This window comes from Serinus canaria, chromosome 9 (genome assembly GCF_022539315.1).
Source record: "Serinus canaria isolate serCan28SL12 chromosome 9, serCan2020, whole genome shotgun sequence".
Lineage (NCBI taxonomy): Eukaryota > Metazoa > Chordata > Aves > Passeriformes > Fringillidae > Serinus > Serinus canaria.
The window spans coordinates 14,186,937-14,200,723 of NC_066323.1; the positions used below are offsets into that span (position 1 = coordinate 14,186,937).

The 13,787-nt window shown below is 42.2% G+C and overlaps 1 protein-coding gene and 1 long non-coding RNA gene across 2 annotated transcripts in view; one reads left to right on the forward strand and one right to left on the reverse strand.

Moving 5' to 3' along the window:
* Nucleotides 1–13,431, reverse strand: LOC127059927 (uncharacterized). The gene is made up of 5 exons (XR_007778278.1): nucleotides 13,321–13,431; nucleotides 4,325–4,418; nucleotides 2,552–2,763; nucleotides 1,873–2,023; nucleotides 1–466 (listed from the first exon to the last, which is right to left on the reverse strand). It is a non-coding gene; the product is annotated as an uncharacterized LOC127059927 (long non-coding RNA).
* Nucleotides 12,958–13,787, forward strand: part of PCOLCE2 (procollagen C-endopeptidase enhancer 2) — a 21,120-nt gene continuing 20,290 nt past the window's right edge. The window contains exon 1 of the mRNA XM_030227289.2: nucleotides 12,958–13,072. Within this exon, the coding sequence (XP_030083149.2) occupies nucleotides 12,990–13,072 (83 nt within the window). The 5' untranslated portion in view covers nucleotides 12,958–12,989. The remainder of the gene's footprint in view (nucleotides 13,073–13,787) is intronic.

The following is a 13,787-nucleotide window of genomic DNA, read 5'->3' on the forward strand; positions in this document are numbered from 1 at the left end:
TGCCACAGGACATATCTCCTTAGGTTATAGCTAATGCAGTAAATAGTGACTCTTCCTAGTGACATGGTAAAAATAGAAACGCTTCACATGACAGGGAGTTTTCTCATCTACAACACTCTTCAGAAGGTTTTAGCAGGGGGAGTTTCAGTGATGTGCTTACAATTCCTCTAACACAAATTACAAAAGAACTCTGGGGTTTCATATGGCTCTTTATAGGTAGGAAGTACAACCATCTCCACGGTATACAGACACTAAATCTTTAATTTCAGACCTCACTTATAATTGTATATTCAAAGATTTTTATTTTATGATGGGAACATAATAGAAGAAATAGAAATGTAATGGGGGAAATAAAACTTTCCACATTATCCCTTAACCGAAAGAATTTTCTTGAAAATTCTCACATTCCCTTAATTACTTCCATGAAGAGACGAAGTTGCAAATGTATCAGTTGCTTTGGGACTAGCTGTCAACAAAATAAAATAACATAGTTGTAAGCTGTTGCTCAGCTATGACTACTGGGGGCAGTAATTCTCTGGTCCAGCTAGTGTTACAGTGCAGTGTTCTCACCCATGCTCAGTTAAGAGTTACCTTAAGCCTCCAGAGAATTCATGTGACACCCACGGACTTAACAGGAAGGACTAAAATGATGCAGAAGTGCCAGGCTTCAGGGGTCTGGTCTCTGAGCTACAATGCAAAACCTTCATGGACCCATATCCTGCAGCTGCACAGCCACAGCTCCCCTGGGGTCCCAGCCTCATGCTCCCTGCTGTGCAGTGCCACCATCCCAGCCTCACACCTTCAGCCACCACCAGAGTAAGCTGAGGCAAGGAGGCAGGTTACACTCAGCATGCCACAGCCACAGCCCACAGGCAGGAGCAGGGCTGGACAGTTATGAAGTCATGACTGAAAACTCAGATCAGACACCCAAGGACAGGCAGCAATAAACTAAACCTGCAGAATTTTACATCTGCACTGCCTGCACATCCTGGGCCAGGAGAACAGCTTGTTTCCTGTGAGCATGTGCCCAGGGACAGCCTGCAGGACACCCCAGACTGAAGGACACCTCAGCCTCAGCTAGGTAGTGGCTTACTGCACTTATTTCCAAAGGCCAGGGGCACTCATCCCCTTAACCCAAAGTCTGGTTCCTGGGCTGGGCTGTGTTTTGTGGATGGTGCTGTGGTGAACACAGCAGAGCAATGAGTGGAACAGAGACATGCTGCTTCCTCCAAAAATACACACATCCGTGCCACTTGCTCACGTTTCTGTACATATTGCAATGTCTGCACTTAGTTTGGTCCACACCCCAAATGTGCACTATATTCAGAATACATGTACACAATTGTGCCTCCTTTTCTTCCCTGTAACACTGGGTAAATTGTGTGTCCTTGCCTCAAGGAATTGAGTGGAGAGGCATTGGAGCATATTTGAAAGACACTAGTTAGAGTTACATACCAGTTTCACACTGAATTTCAATAGGAATGTGATGTTAGCACCCAGCTTTATGACCACTGCCACTGCCTCAGTCTCTCTTTGACAGAATTTGATTTCTTCTTAAAGAAAAAGGCCTGAAATGCTGACCTGCACCACCTGGGAAAAATGCCAGCAGATTTTAAAAAAATCTCTATTTCCTTGCTATGGCTTTAGAAGTACTAAAACTTTTTAATTTGTTGTAATAATCTAAATTTTGTTCATCTTTAACTCAAAATCTGAATGCACTTAAGGCTGTACTTTACAAGCATCAGCTACATATACTAGATTTGATGCAGTATTTGCTGCTTGGTCATTCTCTTTTCATCTGCCAGAGCCTATGTAATATTTAACTTCTTAACTTTTGAGTATTCATCACAATATCACTTGATGGATTCTTACCTCTTGCTGACAGCTGCCTGTTCTTTACAGCTTTTACATAAGGTGTGTAGATGCAGAAATCTGCTGTGTCCCATCCATCTCTGAATTTCAAGACAGTCTTCTCTGCTTATGCAGCAGATAACATTCAAAATTTTTTTTGAAAATCTTTCATCTGAAAATAAATGTTTTAAAGGTTACAGGTCATTTATCACTCTGCAGTCCAGAATTTCTTTCCAGATGTCAGAAACTACTGTTCTTTAATTATACATTCCTTTGAAAGGCCTTTCACACTACAAATTCTTTTTTGTTTTATGAAAGTCATTTTACTGGCCAAACATATGACTAACAAAAGGGATATGACTCTATGCTTACCGTAATATGAATTATTACAACACTGTTTACAGCTGAGCTTTAAAAACAATTTTCAGGCAGCGCTGGGTTTGATGACTAAAGCTTAAACCTCTCAGGGTTTTTTTTACTCATTTTTTAAAGTCAGAGGTAGTGAATCTCTAATTCCTGATGCCATTTTTGTCAAGCTGGGTGTCTGTAGGTTAGGCATGTGCACTAGAACTATCTATGCTTCTTTGAGTTCTCTAACAGAAACTCATAAAACTGTAAGAAGATGTTAGAAAATTGTGACACACTGTCTAATTCACAAATGGAGATAAAGTGAGAGCAGTTCTCCTCAGCCTGCACGTACCTTAAAGCTTGGTCCTTCTGTCTTAGCCCTGAACAAGAATTTGTTGCCTGAAACATTGTCTGTCTCATAGCTGGCTCAATGAAAACTCAGTTGTGCTGAAGAGCTGTGCCTCGCTTGATGCTTTCAGCAGGACTCTGCACAAACATTACTGCTGGAGCTCCATGCAGCCCTCGCTATTCAACTGGCAAGCAGGTCTCAAGAGTTCTTTATTCCTGTCAGACACAAACCATTATAGAGCAGCATTCTCCAAGAGACAGATCTGCTTGTGGGACATATAAATACTGGTTTTCCTTCCATTGATGTCAAGAGAAGCAAGGATGGAGGCATGATGTTATGAGATGCTAAGTTCTTAAAATATGTTCTGAATGATTTCTATTTTTAAGAGCTGTTTTGCTTTGGAGGATGAAAGGCCTGTTCACTCAATATGAGGAACAAGGTCTGTCTCAGAGATGTGGAAGAACATCTATTCATCCAAAAGCTTAGCTATTTCAGGAATAATCTGTAAATTATTTTTAGAGTTTGTTTAAGTGTTGTTAACTATGCCTGGCAGATTTCTGGCAAATGCATTATTGTTCCTTTAGACTTCTCCATTCCTGCAAGGAAACTTTTTGGGAGATGGGACTTGTCATTTCTCCTGTTGACACTGTTCTACTTTGTATAAATAATTACACATTCACTGGGCCTGGGACTAACACCTCCACCCTCCTCAGGAGGGTTACTGAACCATCAGACTAGAGCATTGTTTTTCTCTCACCAGCTGGCTCCATGAATATTTAAGTATTTTTTACAAAGTGAGACTGTTCCAGTGAAAGGGGCTGATAGTCAGGTCACTGCTGTGAGGCAGAAACCTGAATTTGCAGAGCAGAGGAGAATTACTCTCTAACACAGGTAGGAGTTAGATCACTTTCTTACAGTGATCACTTTCTTACAGTGAAAACCTTTTGGGTCTAAGTCTTGCATTAGACTTTGACTGGAAATGGATACTGGTGTCTTCTGCATTGCAGAAAATGTAAAAGTGACACAACAGGTAAAAATTCAGAAAATAACAATCCAGGGCAGATCAGAGATACAGTACACTGAGTTCAGAAACGACTTAGTTGAATTAGATGTACTGGACTTACATTAAAAGGAGATAATTGAAAAAGGCTACTTAAGAGGAGACTCTGGTGTTAATAATGACAGAAAATTATTAAGGAATCCACAGAGTCACACTCTTACCTGGGTAAAACCTGTAACCATGAGATGGGTGATAACCAAGAGACAGGCCAGCAAACATTTTAGAGTGTGGTGTCAAGGCAGAGAAACGTGTCAGCAGGGTTTAAGTTCCTAAGATCCCAGAGCTTTGAAAACTTAGCTGGAAAGCTGAATCCAGGGATGTTGTACTGCATAGACAGGATAATAATCATGACCTACTGGTTGCACTTGGGCTCCATATGAATCAGCTCTTCTCATGCCCTTTCAAGAATCTATACACCTCACATCACATATCTACATCTGCTCCTATTTACAGCAGGAATTCTTGCTATTTGACACTGCACAGGATAATTATGATCAGTGCACTGCAGTACATCTGGAAAGATGAAGGAATGCTGGCTCAGCATACCTCAGGCAAAGCACTGCACCCCTTAAAGAAGGATGGATTACATAAAACACCACAAGAGCTGCATCAGCCTTTCATGCACGCTGAAAGCCAGGCATAATTGCTTTGAAGTGGAAGAGTTACAGCAGTACAGGTCTCCAACTGCAGAATAGGTAAGTTAAATAAATACTCACCAATCCTTGCAAATTCTCTGATTCCCTGTTCAAAAATCCTTCCCATCCACCAGAAAATGTTATATGGTAGAGGCAGGCAGTCTTCATTCCTTTTCTGCTGGGATTAAAATGAAATTTGGCTGCTATCTCAAGAATAAGCCCAAAGACCAGGCTTAGATTTTGGAAAGACTTTTCTCATCTCAAAGTACCCTTTCAGTAAGTGAGTAGAAGGATTTAAACATAAAGACTCTTTCAAAACAGTTGCCTGTGCTCAAGTGTCCATGTCCAAACTGAAGTCAAGTATAGTTTAGGAACATTGAAATTAAATTACAATATTACTTACTCAGTCCAGCCTTTATTTTGTTTGGTGGATATGAGAAATTTCCTCAGAGACTGTTAAAGCAAAACCAGTCTGAGGCTCTTGAAAGGATTAAAACAAGCAACTTCTGGAATACAAAAAGGATAAACTGCTGCTTGATTCTGGCACTGCACTTTTGATTCCTAATGTACTAAATGACTGCTCTGGAGTTAGAACTGAATACAAGTTTCAAGCATTTTTATACCAAGTATATATCTAATTTAGGCATATAATGATGATGGCATATAATTATTTTCCAGTGTTTAGCTTACTTTTCTGATATATTTTGTAACTAAAATTACTACTATCTAGAAGTCTCTGGTCCCAGCTCCTAAAATTTCCATGTATGTTCCTTCCATTTTTATATAACTTTTCCCCTTAATGCTTTAACATTTTAATGACCTGCAATATTTTTTCCATAGCAAGAAGCACTTATCTAATACTCAAATGTGTTCTTTGCAATACCATGCTGAGACTGATATTGACAGTGAAATTTCTTTGCATATTAAAAACCAAGGATTCTGTGAAAATCATTACCCAGCAACATAATAGATCACAGATGTGTTTAAAAAACATAATATTAGGCTAAACTCTGAATTCTGGTCTGGAACGCATGTGTGCATCTCCCAGGGCAGTAATTCAGCACTTAGAAAAAGTAAACTCACTATTGTAATGCACATGGCAAATAGCTGAGTTCCAGCCACCAGTGAAATAATTTGGCCCCAGTTTTGCATTCCATGACCCCTGTACTCTGATGGGAAGTAGGCCATGGGGACTGTCTGTAATTCCTGCAGTCAGAACTGCCCAGCCCTGGTACAATTTATTGTTGCACAGGAACATCAGTGATGCAACACACACTTTCTTGCCAGGGACTCTGTGCTGAATAAGGACAACTGAGGGCACAGCATGAACAGCAGGAGGGACCCAGGAAGCCTTTCTGTACCATCAATATGATGCTGTACCTGGCAGAGAATGACTGTATAAAGATATTCCCTCACAAATTACTTTGGCTGTCTTGGCTTGGCCTAACCTGCCTGTTAAAGAAAGGATATTCTCCCTGTTCTGCATTTTCATCTTTGAAGAAGGAAGTCCTTCAGATGTAGGCTCCCCCAGTTTATCATTCAGATGTAGCTGCTGAACTGCTCTTTTAAGTTAGGGACTACTTTTCAAGCCAAAAAAACAAGTGCAAGAATTATTACAGCTGATGGAAATTTGATGGTATTCTCCCATCTCTTGTGGCACAGGCTGTCATATCATTTGCACATTTTGTAGAGTGCTTTTTCCTAATTGTCCCCTTTATGGTAATTTAGAAGCAGATAGGGAGTTTTCTTATCAGTAAAAGTAGGAAAGTAGGATTTTAGTTGGCTGAACAACACTTTTCTTCCTAAGAGCATTCACAGTAAATAAATTAGATCCAACTGTTCTCCTTTTTATGTCCAGCCCTATAAATAATGTAGAGAGAAATTCAGGAAAAATAATGACAGCAGTGGCAGGAAACAGTTTCTCACAGGGCTTAGTTCTAACTCCAAATCTGTTTTGCCAGTAACAGCAAACTTATTACATGTGAAACTGCACTGTGAAACTCAGGTCCCAGGTATCACCTGTGCAATAGAGTACGACACCAGAACACATCTGATTCTCTTTAGAAACATCTCTATCCTGCAACTACAGCATTCAGAAGACAGAAAAGAACAAAAATGGGGGGGAGGGAACTAGAAGCTAGATGCCTTAATACGAACCTACTTATTTATAGACGATTTAAAATCTTTCTTGAATGCCAGAGAATTAAAGCACACACACAAAAAATAGTTACCTTCTTTTCTTGAGGTTCCAGTTTTGGTTTTGACAGCATTCTTGCTGAAAGCACACTCTCATAGTGAAAGAGACTTATCTGGAGCCCCCTTGATGCCTTTTACAACTTTTCTTTCCCTACTTCTGCGAAGAGTACCTGACAGCCTCTCACTGCACACACTCCTGAGGGCGGTCCCATGTGTCTTTACCCTGTGCCTCCAGTGTCACTTGCAGCCAGCTCAAAGGGAAGGTGGCTGTGACCATCACCAGTTTGTTAGCAACAGTTGTGTCATGTAACTGCACTGGCTCCACACTCTCACTTCATTCAGGTCAGAGCTGAGTTGAACAGTGTCTAGTGGAGATGGTGCTTTTGGAAGGGAAAGGACGCTATAGTACAGTAGATTGTTCAAAATATCAGCTCTTTTCATGTCTCAATCTATAAACCAGACTCTGATCTAAATCTCCAGAAATTTATTCATATGCAGACATAAGTGACTCTTGTTATTAAACAAGAAAAATGGCTCCAAGGATGATTTATATACATATATAACCCTCATTTAAGTATTATATTTTGTACCAAGAAACAGAAAGTCTATTTTTTCCATTTTAGTGACACAATTTTCTAGCTGCTCTCCTATTTCCTTCACAAGGACAACAAAATTAATGATCTCAGTTTATCTCTCACATCCACCAAAGCTAAGGGAATCTGCTTTGTAATTTTGTTTCATAATATTATCCTCTTGAAGATTTGCTGATTTAGATTACATCAAGACTGGCTAGCTGATCTGTCTTAGCTTTTACAGCTATTTAGATAAGAATAGCACCCTGTGACCCTTGCTGATGCCCTGCCCCATGCTGGAGCTCAGAAGCTGACCTGCAGAGACTGAGGTGCCTTGCTCCTCTCCTCTGTTCTCTGTCTGCTGCTGGAAGATTTGGCCGTGGGGCTGCCTGATTCACAGGTACCTGCTGCCACTTCAGGGGCTCTGCCTTTTTTTATTTTAGGGCCCTCTACTCCATACTTTATGCTTCTGTTCTTTTTACATGTTGAGTATTTGTCTTGGACTATTATGTTTAAAATGCACTGTTAGGGAAATAGCACTTGCTTAAAAATGGGTTTTTTAGAATCCTTTCTTCTGATTGATACTTTAGCCATTTCTACACCTGCTGAGTGAATGCTGTGTGGTCATTGTAAGTGCCTGCTCTTGGTCAATAGACCCTGGGATGCTTCACTGGAAGTGTTGAAGCAATCTTTTAGGAGTCTTGTACTATGAAGGAGTATATGCTCACATTGTTAATATTTCAAGCATCCTGTTTGATATTGATTAGATCTCTTTCGTTACAGGAATGTTTGCATTTAGCAGTAGTTACCTAATTCATAATTTTTATATTATGATGCAAAACAGTTCAAGTAATGATAAATCAGCACCATTCTCCTTAATATTTGCTTATACTGGCAGATAAGCAATTGACTTTGAACAATATTAGGTAAAGCATTTTTTAAAAATAATTATTGGATATCAGTTTGTATTCCTACAAAGAGAAGAGGCAAGTAGAAACTGATATTAGAATTACCCAAACTGACAAATGGAAACACCAGAAGGTAATTTAGAAAAGCCATACTGCAAAACTCTACTGCTTTTTTGATTAATGCATAATGTCTGGTCTCTGTTAAATGCTTAAATGAAACATGAAGTTTAGAACTGTATTAAATATGACATTACTTGATGTAAAACTAGCAAAGAGACAAAAAAAAAGTTAAGAATGTAAGCTTAGTTCCTAATAATTTCCTACATTCTTAAGGTGTGGGAATACTGTCAATACTATATTTACATTTGGTATCTCAGAATCAGAAGAACCAGGGGAGGTGAGGTCTATGGCTCATCACAGACATTTTTTATATTAAGCCAGAAACTATATTGTCATTTGATAAATGAGCCAAGAGCAAAACTTGACAGACGAAAAGAAAGAAGAGTGAAATTTTCAGCCTGGAGGCTCTGCAAGTTTTCCAGTGACAATTCTTGTGTGGATTTTTATTTCTATGAAGTAGCAGATTCAGTTGAAGGTACAATATGGATAACTCTTTGTCTTACAGATCTAAGCAAATCTGGGAATCCTAGAAACTGGCTGGGCATATCAGTTTGCAAGAGTTATTTTAGGTGCTTATATTATCAAGAAAATAGGGATAAATCCTCTCTATTGCATGTTTTCCAATGCTATTATGAAAAGGGACAACTTGAAATTGCAGGAAATACCAAAGTTCTTTTGGAAGTGAAAATATCAAGATCTTGGCACTTCAGACTGCACTGAAAGAGTTGGGGTTGTTTAGCCTGGAGAAGGCTCAGGAGCTGCCTTACTGCAGCCTTTCAATAAGTGAATGGGACTTAACAAGAAAGACTGGGGGGAACTTTTTAATAGGGTCTATAGCAATAGGACAAGGAGTAATGGTTTTAAACTAAAAGATAAAATATGAGGAAAGAATTTTTTTATTATGAGGGTGGCAACACCAAGAGAAGTGGTGGATGCCTCATTCCTGGAAACATTTGAGGTCAGATTGGATGGGGCTCTGAACAACTGGATCTAGTTCCTGCTCATTGCAGAGGTGTTGGATTAGATGACCTTTAAAGGTCCCTGCTAACTCCAACCATTCTATGATTCAAATGAAATAAGGAGTGTTTGTTGACAGTATTTATGCAGATTTAAATTAATTTCACAGTGTCAGCTGAACAGGACCTGTACAGAAACACCAAGAGAGCACTGAAAGGTCTTTTGCCGTGGTACAAAATGCCAAGGTATTTTGTCCAGGTGACTTTCCACAGAGAAAAGAAGATTTGGTGAGAAGCCTGAAAGCTGGAGCATAAGCTAAGCTTCATGTTCAGTCAGGTCAGCAGCCCACTTTGGCTGCTGCACAGCAACATTATGATTAACTTTGTCCCAGGGAAGATGTCAGGGAGAATATATATGTGGGATACATGAGGCACAGGAGGTTTGCACCAACATTTACAGTCTTTTCAAAGAACAGCTCAGGGACAGTGTGTTACACAGGGTTACATTTCAGGAAGAGGTTTCCACTTTCCACTTCAGTAGCTGTCTCATTTTCAGGCAGACAAGGTCTCACTTGCCAGACATTCATTAGGAAATTTGTCTCTTGTCAGCTCTGTGTACAAAATATCTTTCTTCAGTGACTGATAGGGAGAAGCCCTCACCCCTGGATCACCAGCATCACTAGCTGAGCCCAGGACTGCTGGCAGCTTCTGGTGGGGAAAGAGGGGTCCCTCAGGCTGGCTTTTCTGCCAGACTGCTGCAGGAGGCAATGACACCCTGTGACACCACGCATTTTTTATAATTACTATGGCACTAGCTCTCTAGTTCATACATTAAATGTCTGTCACTAAAGATTTATCATTCCAAGCCTGAAGATCTGTCACCTCAGGGACACACGACAGAAAATAGTTTTTGTTCTACCTTCAAAAAGAAACTACTGTAGAAAACTTTTGCTGCAATGTCAACTGTCAAAAGTTAGACATCTTTTGTCCACATTAAGAAAGACACTTTGCTTATGCAACTCCATACTATTTTTGTCATATAACCTATGCATCATTTATGTAAACATACACACACAAGGCAGCATAATTAAGATTGAATGAGACTGTAAATCTGCCATCTTTTGGGTTTGACCTTCAAACCTTTCTAGCTGAATTTATATCCACTACCTACAAACAATTCCTAACTGTGTATTCCATGGTTTTATCTCAAAAAGACAGGGACTCTAACAGATACTGATTGAGCAGCTTCCTGACTTCAAAAATGAAATACCATCAGTATATGAAAGGGTTTATTTTATTTGGTTCCCTGCAAGAGTAGAGGACTGGGCTTGGTGAAGAAGAAAGGTCACTCCTGTTTCTGTGTTCCTAACAGATCATAATTTAGCTGAAGATTAATGTCAATGCTAACACGTTTATTTATGGGTAACTACTTACTGGCCTTTTACTTTTCTGTTCCTTCTGCAGCCATTGATGGAAACCAGCCAGACATCTCTGGGTTAGTTCATGGGTGAATTCTCTCTAGCAACATAATTTACATTTGGTAAATGCAGTTTAATTTGAGAGCCTTGTTTATAGTCTGTCATTTACTACTTGTGGTATTCGTAATCTATTTAATAGTGGGCTCTGAAGAAGTACTTCAGCACAACAGATTGAGGGTGTTTAGGGGATAGACATTTAGGGTGTGTTTCTGGACAGGCAGTGCCAGGGAGTGATGCTGCTGTTTTCCTGACTGGCAAAGGTGCAGGAGCTTGGCTGCATGGCATGGGCTATGCATGGGCTGGGAGCTTTCCCAGCAGCCTGTTCATCACCTCAGTTTGCTCAACAGGCCTGAACTGCCCTGCTGCTGCACGGATCTGTAGATACACTTGGGTGGCAATGCAGAACCGTTAAGGTGTTAACTGTTCAGAAGTTTAAAACTATCTTTAGATGAGGCAAAATCTGCAGTAACCACATATAAAAGGAGTCCTGGAACATGCAATCCATGAGATCTAACAGCCTTTGTTGGTGGTTTTGCCTGGAGAACAGCTCTTCAGTGGATATTAGGCCTGAAATCTTCTTGTAAAATAGAGGGTCTTCTCTAGACTAAAAAAACATTGACAAAAAGAGCAGCAAGGAACTCATGTGTCTGTGCTGTGAGGATTACACAACTTTCTGTCATACACCTTGACTTCCAGATGTAACAATTTTTATTATCATTATAATATACCTAATGTGATATATTACACCATTATTATACCTTCATGACTACACCCAATATACCTAGTGGCACCAGTTAAACTTCTAGCTGCTAACCAGCATCTCATTGGACATAGTGTAAGTAAATGTCTCCTTTTTAGCTTTCTTACTTTCCATTTCTGTCACTTAAAATCAGTTCAAAACCCAGCTGCAAACACCATCTCTGTTCTCACAATGTTATGATCTCTGTTTCCACAGCCCCCTTCTTGTGAGCTGGACTCCCTGCCCCAACTCTCCACCAAGTCTTGCCTAGATGTGTCCTGCTCCTTCCTCCAGTCCCACTGGGAAGATGTGGCAGCCTCTCCTCAGGGCTGCAGGCCAGGCCCTCACACCTGGCTGCCAACACAGCAACCTGCACTCCTAAAATCCTGGGCCTCGCCAAACCCACACACCCCCCAGCCCCTGCTGTTTCTTGTCTTCCAGTGCCTCTGTGCACACAGGAACACCTGTGTGTGCTGGCACCTCTTACTTGCCAGCCTCTTGCAGGCCGCCTCCAAAGATCTGGGACATTCCAATAGCAGCTGCACCTCTTCTCCCACAAAACCCCTCCTGGAAATGCAGCAAGCATGAATCCAGCTTAGTCTACTGTCTCCTTCACCCAGCATTGTGGAAAGCAGAGTACAGGTACCATGACTGCTGAACTGCAGCATCCACTTTCTGTTTAATCCTCAGAACATCCTCTCTAATCAAGAGCACCTCTTTTAAGTTTTGGTAGCTAGACCACTCTTTGTATTTTGCAGGAATAGGAATGTTAAGTGCTCAATAAATGAACTAAAAATAAGAGAATAGGTTTATATTCTGCCTTATATGCAGGAGAATTTCTGTTTCGTTCCTCAAGTCTGTTCAATTGGCTGTGCCTGAACACTTCTACAGACTTACCTTCTTCTCCTGCAAGAGACACATATGGGAAGAAGTACTTAAAAACAGTTAGAGGAACAGGTTATTTTTAAAGCAGTACTCAGAACATAAATTCTCTCTTATCGATGTGATAATCTGTATGTCATTGTTCAATAGCACTAACAATGGTGTTTTTCAAATGTCATGTTCAATAAGAATACTGTGTTCAAAATAAGAATACTTACTTAATTTTTAATTTCTTTTCTCAGTCAAACAACTTTGGCCCAAATTCTGTAAAACACCCAAGTACTGAGTTCATCACTGCATGCTCTGCCACAGCCTTTTAAAGAGTATCCTTCACAGCCAGAGTGAAAATGCTACTAAACGGGTCAGGATTACCCACTGGTAAACAAAACGAAGCATTTCAAGTTTACTTTAGAATTTAAATAAAGAAGAAATTTCAAAGCAGCATTACTATTTTTCAAGCTTTGGCGGAGCTGCAGACGATTGCGCAGCCGGTAACACTGAGTTCATTCATGCCCGGGACAAACAGCCGCACTGTGCCACCTGAGGACGGCAGCGGGGCGTCGCGGGGGGCTGCGGGCTCGGGGCGGGGCGGCGGACGGGGGGCGCTGCGCCCGGGCAGCACCCGCGGGCGCAAAGTGCGCGGGGCCGGGAGTTCCCCGGGCCGAGCCCGCAGCCCCCGAGAGGCACCGGGGCGGGGCCGGGCACACCCGGGGCAGCGCCCGCGCCCCTCGCGGGGAGAGAGGGCGGCCCTGCCCGGGCCCCTGCCCTGGGGGCGGAGGGCCGCGGAAGCCTTTGCCTCCTCCCCCGGCCCTGGCAGCCACAGGAGGGGCAGGCGGCGGTCGGAGTAGCGGCTCCGCGGCCCCAGTCCTGCCCCAGTCGCCGCTGCCGCGCTGAGATGCCGCCCGCCGTCCCGCTGCTGCTGCTGCCGCCCCTGCTGCTGCTGCTGGCGGCGGCGCGTCCCGCCGCCCCCCCGCACAGGTACCGCGCCGCTCTGTCCCCGCGTCCCCGTCCCTCCCTTCGTCCCCCGCAGCCGCGTTCACACCGTGCCTCCGCGGGGTGCGCGGGTGTTTCAGTGCCCGTGACTGCATCAAGGCAGGAGCATTGCCCACGGAGCCCGGGACTCTGCGAGAGCAGCCCGGTGCCGGGTAGTCTGTAACCTCTCTAACATAACAGTATAATAGGGCGAGGCATCCCGGTGTCTAAAGCTCGGCAGGGCGTTCGCTCACCCTCGTGTCCTCAGCAGTAGCTGTGATTCCACGCAGGTTTTCCTGGGTTTCTCGCTTGTCCGTGCGGCGTGTCCGGAGCCGGCTCCGGCACTGGAGCTGAGCCCTTAGCACAGCTGGGCCACAGGGCTCAGCACCAGGAATGGGGCTCAGCACGGGGTGGGTTGTGCTACTGAGGTACAAAAAAAGTACCAGAGACTTCCTTGATTAAAATATATAAATTCAAGGCATAGAAAGGAATGAGAAGTAATTGTTATATCAGTGCTAGTTTAACTACTACTGTATGTACTATAAAAAGTCATTGCTAATGACTTTTTAATAATATTTTTTCCATTATAATAGCAATTTGCAATGATCCATCACATTGGCACACCACTGCTCTTAGGAAGTAAAAAAGGAGGGAGAGATAACAGTCTGTGTCGAACCAGAATTAAGGCCTAAGTAGTTAATTTTTTCTACACCTAAGTTTG